Source organism: Sceloporus occidentalis, unplaced genomic scaffold (genome assembly GCF_023333645.1).
Source record: "Sceloporus occidentalis isolate IW3139 unplaced genomic scaffold, rSceOcc1.0.p SCAF_2, whole genome shotgun sequence".
NCBI classification, from domain to species: Eukaryota; Metazoa; Chordata; class Lepidosauria; order Squamata; family Phrynosomatidae; genus Sceloporus; species Sceloporus occidentalis.
This window is the reverse complement of record NW_028316982.1, coordinates 250,871,840-250,881,705: the sequence shown is the minus strand read 5'-3', so window position 1 is coordinate 250,881,705 and position 9,866 is coordinate 250,871,840. Positions and strand designations below refer to the sequence as shown.

Sequence of the window (9,866 nt, the reverse complement as noted above, 5' to 3'; positions counted from 1 at the left end):
TAGATCATTTATATTCAAGACTGAAAATCTGTGACTGTTCAAGTGTTACCAGTTTCTAACTCGCATCCAGTCCAGCCAATAAGGGCAATGGCCAGGGATCCTGACAGTTATAGTCTAACAATATCAGAATGGTCACAGGTTATCAACTCTTGACTTATTTTCAAATGATTTTAAACATATCTTATTTTTTTGAATATTTTATTTAACAAAATAACAATACATTACAAATATTTTTCAGAATAAATTTAAACCAAGAGTCAGTAAGAGTCAGTTATTTTGTTTTGAACTCTATTCTTTAATATTCAGAAACCTATGATCACAGTGTATCATCAGTTTCTTAAAGTTATAAATTATAGATGCTAAGTATAGATATCAATCTGTGCTTGGTATCTGTGTATAAAATGTAAGCTGTTTGCATCTAAGTATGTACTGCAGTGAAGACAGTCTAACAATTGCAAGGTGAGCAGGTCCACCGTTTGAGGTCCACCAAGCACCATGTGACAAAGTGAGCTCCCATCACTACTCCCAGCTTCTGCCAACCTAGCAGTTCAAAGGCATGTAAAAGTGCAAGCAGATAAATAGGTACCATTTCAGTGGGAAGGTAGAAGCATTCTTTGCAGTCATGCAGTCATGCTGGCCACCATGGAATCATCTCTGACAATGCTGGTTGTTTGACTTAGTAACAGAGATGAGCACTGCCCCCTACAGTCAAACATGGCTTGACAGTCATGTCAAAGTGGAAACTTTTACATAAATTACCTTTATGTATTGCTAAAGCATATACTTTAATTTCAGTGCTTTGATGAGGAAAAGAATATGTTTTCCATGAACACATGTGGACAAAAATGTGTTCATCTGGCTGATGACAATGTCTGTGGGAAAATATACCCTCAGAACTAAAACACTAATTGCATGATCAAAATGTAACACCAAATCTGAATTTCTGCATTTGAAACCAATAGACTTTTATTTTCTCCCCCCCCCCGCCCCAAATTATTTCTTTGTTCAATGGTGGAAGTGTTCAATGGTGGAAGTGCCAGTGATGCACAGAGGTAGATAGCAAGATTCGGAATGTGACAAAGCAAAATAGCTCCATGTTTGTTAACCAACTAGATGCACAATTATGCCTTATTAGTTTTTCTTTAATATTTTTATTTCCTTTTTTTCTTTTTTCTTTTTTTAAGAAACAACATTATGTCTTTGTCATCATTTTTGTCTTGAGTATATTATATTGGCTTATGTATATATGTGTTGATATATGTGTTTACATTATGTTTTGTGTAAAATGTAAAAAAAAATAAAGAATATTTTTATTTCCTCTTTTTCATTCTGCAGTGACACGTACAGAGGAAAGTAAACTCACACACAGAGATACAATTCTCAGGTTGTTATGAAAATGTGGTTAACATACATGGTGAGCAAATTCATGAAGACACTACCACCTATAGGAGTAGAAACATCAATTCATCTACAACAGAACAGCCGCACATCATTGAGGGCTGTGTCATCACCCTTCCCTTGGTAATCCTCCACCTTTGACTGAATCCCACAGACAAATCCATAGGGGCAGCGGTGGCTCCATGGGCCAAAACTACCCCAATGCAGCCCTTGGCCCATAAGTTCAGTTCCATCTTTACAGGCAAACTGGATGTTGTTGGCAGCTGTGTCATCGCCATTCCCTTGATGTTCTTCTACTCTTAGAGAGAAAGAGACCAGTTTGCCTTTTGGACAATACTGAATGGGTGTCCAGCTTCCCCACCTGGTGAAGAAACCAATGTTGTCAGTATGAAATATGCTAACAGACCCAGATGAAAAATGCTGACAATATCTTGAGCACTTTGTATGTATTCCATTCAGTCCATCATCTATCAATCTACTCAATAAGACAAGTCCCACTCTCCCATGGTCCTATATGGAATAATGCATTTGGCTGAATAAGACATTAGCTCTGTATGCCCAGTTTATATAGTACATGATGTGAATGTTTTGGCAGTGGCATTAATTAATTGAAAACTTTGTTTCACAAATTGTATTTCATATTCATTTATTCAAGAAAATATATATATTTAAGTATATTTATTGCTGCCCTTTGCCAGACTTCTGTGGCGGAAGGCAGCAATAGGAGCTTTAAGACCCAGAAGATGGGCTTGTCTCCTGTTAGAGACAAGACTAAGTAGATTATCACACTAAGATAGAAAAGTGGAATAAGATCAAGATAGTAGTGTCTATGGCCAAACTTTATTACATGACATTGTGACTGTTCTGTAGCTGGTGTGTATTCCAACTGTTACTGTTGTGCACCTTTTCATTGACAGGTGCTCAATCTCACTGCTATTCTATGTTTGTATTGGTGTGGTAGGTCCCTTCCACAGGGCGGGATTCTGCTTCTCTCCTCCTCTCTCCCCTCTCCCTCGCAGTGGTCATGACTTCCCAAAGTCAGCTGTCCATGAAGCTGTTAAGTGTCACTCTGAGATATTATCTGTAATAGATATTCTGCAACAAAAAGTAAAACCTGCTAAAACAGAAAAGATTCAGCAAACTTAGCTGTTTACTTATAAAGAAAAAACAAAGAGATCTCAAAGATACACAAATACCAGCTCTCTATCACACAACACAATTATCGTGCTTGAATTTCACTTTAACTGCCATGACATCTTGGGATTTCTATGGATTCCTGGGGTTTATACTTTAATTTAATTTATTTATTTAATTCCACGAAATATGCTATTCTTCTGGTTCTCTGGAAACTTGGAAGCTTTCATCTTATATTTGGGTCTCTGTCTACCTGTCTGTTTTCTGTTTTGTTTTGTTTTGGATTTCCATGGGGCTTCACATTTGGAGGGAGGAGATGCAGGCAAGGAGACTTAGCTGTTTTCTTCCTAGAGTGTCATCACAGCCCTTTCTCTTGCACTTTTCATCTGAGGCCAAACTCTTGTCAAGTACTGAAGCTCTAGTTCCTTCTCTTTGCTTCTTACACTGCTCAGTTATACAGATAGGTCAGATGAAAAAGGAAAGACAGGAAGGAAAATGATGGGCAAGCAGGGCAGATAGGACCCACAGGCAAAATACTATATTACAGGCCTAAGGAAGGGCTCAGTGAAGCCATCACCTGGCAAAGACTCTGCAATGATGTTTGGGATCCTATCAAGTTGTGTCAACAGGGAAGAAAATCAAAGGGTTGATACACTTAGACAGGCCAGAACAAACCAGATGAGCTTTGAGTCCCAGTTCTGGGAAAAGAGCGGGATACAAATAAATATAATAATATAATTATTATTATCATGGATCTAACCCACATTCTCTAACATTTCACAGATGAAATGTGGAACATGTGTGGCCAAACAACACCAGAGTTTTGTTGGTCAAGATGGCAAACATTATTAATGAGGAAGAACACACAAGCAAGGAGAGTCAGCAGCAGTTTACTTTTGCCTACGCCAACTGGGACAGGCAAGATTCCACCTTTTCCTGTCCTCCCCCCTCTGCTGAGTTAATTGAGTCTGAACTCTTTTTGCATTTTGAGCTCAGGTTACTGCCATTGAAGTAAGCTCAGGACAAGGGGGGAAAGTGGAAAGAGGAGAGAGAAATTAGGACATTTTACAAGCAGCTGAAAAAGTGGGATGACAAAGGATTGATATGGGCAGTCCTTGCCAAAATAAGACAGTTGGCAGATATGATAAAGTTGCATAAAATATTTCAACCATTATCCTCCAAACAATAAAGCCAATGAGGAAGAGGATGAAAAACCCTCAAAATCTACGCACGGTGCAACTTTAGACTCAATTACTGAACCATCAGTACAGTACAAACGGATTCCATTCAAGGCTGTATCATCCTGTTCAGGAAGGTATGATTCTACCTGGTGGCAGAAGAGAGAAAGAGACAATATAAAAGGTATGGATTAAGCTAGAGGTTGCAATATTTCTCACATTTATACAATGTTAAGAGAAACTGAGTAGATTATTGCACAACTTAATACCTTGATTTACCTCTCCCGAACTGAAGTTTAATTTGAACTGCAACCAGGCCCTATTGCTTGGCTTTTGTAGCCAAATCTGTCATCTGAATACAGCCCAGCTGCAGCCCAGGTCCCTTAATGTGCTTTGGAGGCCATTTTTCAAAGCCGGAAAGTTTTCAAAACTGGAAGCACATTAAGGGACCTGCAGCCGGGTTGTACTCGGATGGCAGATGTAGCGACAAAAGCCATGCCACAGGACCTGGATGCAGCCTGAATTAGAATTCGGGAGAGGTAAATCACGGTATTAAGATGTGCAATAATCTCCTGAGTTGGTTGTAATTGCACTGAAATCAACATAAACAGTAATGACTAATTTAAGGCAAGGTTTTCTTTTTTCCCCACTGTGATCCATTTGATTCCTTTCATTAGAAACCTTTTATATTCACCCAAAATACCTGCCCTAGCATTGACATCAGGCAATCACTTGGAGCAGGGGAGAAATCTATCAGGTTGCCAGGTTTTCAAAATAGCACTAAGGGACAGTCATATACCTCCCAACATTTAACAGATGAAACTGGGATACATGTGACCAAATAACATTTGAGTGTGGCCAAGATGGCAAAACATATTAATGGGGTAGAACAGACAAGTGGTGAGGAACTGCAGCCATTTCCTTCTGCCTACATCTGCTGGGAAGTGCCACATTCTGCCCCACCCTCTGCTCTTCTCTCCCCCCAGGGACGTAGCCAGGGGGGTATCTTGGGGTCTGGACCCCCCCTTCCATTAGAAGCTGCCCTAGTCCAAGGGCTGAGATGCTGATTCAGTCTCAGCCAAAATACTCACTCAGTCCAGTGTGCTCTAGGCTCATGGTGGCCAAACAAGAGCCAGCATCCATGATGGTTCCTGCAGGGACGTAGCCAAGGGAGGGTTCTTGGGGTCCGGACCCCCCCCCCCTTCCATTAGAAAAATGAATGGTGTGTGCTGCTGCACCGCTGCACTCAAGCCCCATTATAATGGTGGCACTTAGTCTGGACCCCCCCCCCTTCCTAAAATCCTGGCTACGTCCCTGCTCCCCCTGCTGAGCTAATTGAGTGCAACCCACTTTTGCACTTTTAACTAAATTTGCACCAACAGAAGTAAGCCAGGAGGAAGTTGCAAGTGAAGGGAGAAACTGGCACATTTCAAAAGCAACTAAAAACCAAAGGATTATCACGACTGTTCTTGACAAATGAAGACACTTGGAGGCAATGCAGTCACGCCTGGCAAGGACAGATGAGGCTGGCCTGTGTAAGATCTCAGGTCTCACAGGAACCTCAAAGTGGCCTAAACAGAAGGGAATGGATTTATCAATTCATTAATAGTAAGTATGTGTCATTTCCCCACCCCTTCCCCTCATAATCTTCTTAGCAACCATGAGAGGCAGATGAGCCTGATATGCACCCACTGGCTGAATACTGATTTGGACCTACATCTCCCCAGACCTACTCTGACATGGCACCACACTGCTTTCAGCATAAGAAGTTGCCTTTCACTAAGGAAAGCTGTGTATCCATATGGCCCAGGAGCCATTTCACACTATGCATTTACAGCACTATGATTCCACTTTAACTATGGAATCCTGACACTTTAAGGAGGAGCATTTAGAATTCTCAGCCAGAGAGCTTTGGAGCTCCGCCAGACTACAAATCACTGGATTCCATAGGATGCAGCCATGACAGTTCAGGTGGAATCATCATGCTATAGTTGTGTGGTGTGAAGGGGGTACATCTTTCCATTCAGGACTCACCAGAAGTTCAATCATTATTTTTTTCTGGCCTTGGTATGGAAACTGGGAAGGACATCTTGGATGGGAAACCTTAGATCTTTTGTATGGTATATTTTCTAGAATTGAGCAATGCTCCAAGTTTCCCTTCCCAACACACCCACTCTGCCCAGTATTGCTTAAAAGGGTTTTTTTGTAAATGTTCTTTTGTTTATAGTTGCACATGCTTACCCAGGATCTGAGTCTGAGACCTATCCCATCATAAGGAAGAATAATGCCATTAGCTTAGCCTTCCCCAGCCTAGTGCTTTCCAGATGTTTGTGACTGCAACTCCCACCATCCCTGATCGCAGAGCATGATGAAAAGCATGATGAAAAGTGTAGTTGTGTCTACATTTTAATGCTTTGTATTGCTTTTAACTTATACTGTTTTAAAAAAAATTTGGCTGCCCTGAGTCCCTATACTGGGAGAAAGATGGGATATAAATAAATAAATAAATAAATAATAGTCTAAAATATCTGGATGACTTCACTACAGTATCTATTTTGTAGCTTTTGGTTGTCCTAATTAAGATATCACCACAATGGGTAAAAAGAAAGAAGACACTTACCTTCAGTGAAAAACCATGAGCATAACCTTGAGTACAAAAATCAATGTTCCCCCAAACACCCCATGGTCCTCCATTTGGCACTGTGATGATAGAGTTATAATTTCGAGTTTCTATATCCCAGAGGCAGCAGGAGAGGATCAAGAAGAGGACAGTGTTGATGGAGAGGTCCATTGCAAGCCAAGTACTTTGAATTTAGATGTTGCAACTCAGTTGTAGAACAAGAGCTCTGAAGATTTATAGCTTAGGAACTGGAGCTGGGTCAGACTTGGAAATTGGAAAATCCTTTTATGGGAGAAAAGAATGTGAATAAATAAATAAATAAATAAATAAATAAATAAATAAACTCTGTGAATGCTAGAGAAATGATTGCAAACCAGCTTAGCCTGTGTCTCAATAATGATTAGACAGTTAAGCAATAAGTAGAATCTTATGAAACCACACCATTGTTGGGAAATTCAGCTGGAATGGCTTCAACATAGTTACACATGACAAAAAAGTTAACCTTTTCTTTGCCCTGCTGATATCCTACAACTTCCTTATGCTAATTCATATGTTATATTTTATACATTTTGTTGGGAAGACTATGACCTGGTGATCCATGTATCTTCTTAAGGCTGTTATCTTTTCTTTGCCTGTAGACAGACTTGGCAACTCATCAAATAGAGAACGCTTTCAACCAACTGTCAAGAACTGTTACTTGCTGGCTGGTTTCTTCACATTATGAGTGATACATAGAGCAATGTAATTGACAAAGTTACTATAATCCAAAGAAAGCCAGAGTTTACAAGACCTGAGCAGGACAGTGCATGACTAAGGCTTTTGGAAGTCTCTCATTTATAAGGTCGTCAACAGTCAAAGCTGACTTGCAGATAACAACAACAGCAAGGCATGGTCCAGAGCCTAGAGGAAAAGTATACCACCATTACTGGTTTCTCTATAGTTCAAAGGGCCTCAGCAAAATACCATAAGTGCCATGCTGGCACACTATATAGAATGTTTTGTTATTTTCAAATGCAGGAAATCTCTGCTTATCTGAAGTGTTACAGATCAAAGGGCTGTCAAAATGTGGACTCAGTTAGAAAAGTGGAACCTAGGCAAGACTATCAAAGCCGCTTTGATTGTCTTGTCACAGAAAAGTGGGATATAAATAAAAGTGTTATTTTATTATTTAGTTAGTTAGTTAGTTAGTTTGCAAATACAAGACTGAACACTAGATGGTGCCATGTTGACTGGGGGAAAACGGCATGCCAGTTTGACTGGGGTGGGGAGCAGTGTCTAGTTGAAAGAGTGGACTAGGGGTTGAAAGTCTGATATATAGTTATGATGTAGATCTGTCAAAACAGCAGAACATCCAAAAATGAGGCATCAAAAGGAGGAGGAGGCATGTACAAAACAATTGTGCCATGTTATATATCAGGCTACCAACATCCTCATTACCCCCAAACAATAAAACGTTACTCTTTGCACAAGAGACTGTACTTTCAATCACACCACCTCTAGAGATTTATTTGGTGGGAAAATGAGAGAAAGCCTTCTCTGAGGCTGTTCGAAGTTATTATGGCATGTCCTTCGGAAAGAATTTAGGTGAACTTCATCTCTGTTGTCATCCTAGTAGCAGACAAGGACCTTTCAATGCAAGCAAATATCAGGATCATAGGTCCTGTCATGCTTGTTAGCTATGTTTTTGTATATGCTTTGTACTATTGGATGATGGGATGTGCAACACAGCTAGTGAAAGCTTGGTTTATTGTTCATGGCTCCAGATAATGAGCAAATGTGAGGGAGAATCACATGCTGCGACTTGCCAAGCTCATTCCTATGGAAAGCTTGGTACATGGAAAGGAGGAAAGGTGAGTCCTGGGAAGGAAGAATGCTTTGATTTGTAGACAATTGAGATGCAATCCCACAAAACCATTTGAATTTTGCAGCATCACCCTTTTCCATGGCCTCTCAATGAAATCTTGATGGCAACAGTGCTTAGTGGTAGCCAAATTATATAGCAATAACATATACATTTCTAAACCGCTTATCAGTGAACTCAGCACTCTCTAAGCAGTTTACAGTCTGTAAGATAATTTCCCCAACAAGCTGGGTACTCATTTTACTGATCTATGAAAGGATGGAAGGCTGAGTCCACCTTAGAGTCCCTGGGAATCGAACTCACAACCTTGTGGCTGCAGAACCGGCATTTAACCACTGCGCCACCAGATTGAGGAAGCTGAACATTACCTTGTAAAAATGTATTTGACAGATATGGCCTCCACAAGTTCATCCAGAGTAACAATTGTGTTATTCTTTTACCATCACATCTAATCCCTTAATTCCTAAATCCAAGGGTTTTACTGAAGCAACAATCACAATTGTGAAGGTACAACAAAAGAATACCCATCCACCTAAGAATCTAATGCAGTGGTTCTCAAACTGTGAGGCAGGAGGAGTGCAAGAGTTATTCAAGAAGGGTGTGAGACTTGGAGTCCTTGATCCTTCCTCCTCTGCTTCCTAAATATTTTCTGACCTGGAGAGAAATAAATAAATAAATAATAAAACTTTTATTTATATCCCGTTCTTCTGTAGCAAGACAATCAGAGGTGCTGAAAAAGCTGAGGAGGGGGCTTGGAGTAGCTGCCTTTGCCTGAGGAAAGAGGAGGAGGAGGAGGAGGAGGAGAGTGGGGAAGCTTGCTGGATCATGACTTCTGGCAGGGTCCATCCTGTGTCACTGCTGCTGCTCCCCCCACCTGTTCCATCACTGCCCTAGTCCAAGGGCTGAGATGCTGATTCAGTCTCAGCCAAAATACTCACTCAGTCCAGTGTGCTCTAGGCTCATGGTGGCCAAACAAGAGCCAGCATCCATGATGGTCCCTGCAGGGACGTAGCCAAGGGAGGGTTCTTGGGGTCCGGACCCCCCCTTCCATTAGAAAAATGAATGGTGTGTGCTGCTGCACCGCTGCACTCAAGCCCCATTATAATGGTGGCACTTAGTCTGGACCCCCCCCCCCCTTCCTAAAATCCTAGCTACGTCCCTGGTCCCTGGCAGTGGTGGCAGCCAGTGATACTTCTCGATCATGGCTGCCACAGTCAAATGGCTCTGGCAGGGGCCCCTCAGAGACAGAGAAGTGGCCTCAGTGGCTCTGCTACCGAAAGAACGACACATTGTACCAGCGAGCCAGTGGAGCAGAATGTGTGCCTGGGCTCACTGCTGCCCAGTGCCAGCATCACCACCACCCTCTTGGTTAGCTAGCTGAGGACTTCCATTCACAAACACAGACACATTACATGCAGCTCCTCTGGTCTAGTAAGGCAGGTGGGACAGGGATTGGATGAGGTCCAGTGAGAGAAGGAAATGAACAAAGAGATCTTTGGACAGTTGTTGGAGCTGTTGGAGACATCGGGACAGCAGAAGATTTGGGGGCCAGCAGAACCAGCTTCCCAGAGGTCCTGTTTCTCTATTTTCCCAAGCACTCTCATATGTGCACACATTCTCTCTCACACTCAGTAACACCATTTCAATCAATCTTTTTCTTTCACATGCTCAATCT

The 9,866-nt window shown here is 41.5% G+C and overlaps 1 protein-coding gene across 1 annotated transcript; it reads right to left on the bottom strand.

Moving 5' to 3' along the window:
- Positions 1-249: 249 nt before the first annotated feature.
- LOC149319985 (vitelline membrane outer layer protein 1-like) lies at positions 250-6,520 on the bottom strand. The gene is made up of 3 exons (XM_089512718.1): positions 6,331-6,520; positions 3,765-3,859; positions 250-1,759 (listed from the first exon to the last, which is right to left on the bottom strand). Exons 1-3 carry the CDS (start codon positions 6,499-6,501, stop codon positions 1,465-1,467), a joined length of 561 nt encoding a protein of 186 aa, XP_089368844.1. The 5' UTR covers positions 6,502-6,520; the 3' UTR covers positions 250-1,464.
- Between the last annotated feature and the right edge of the window lie 3,346 nt (positions 6,521-9,866).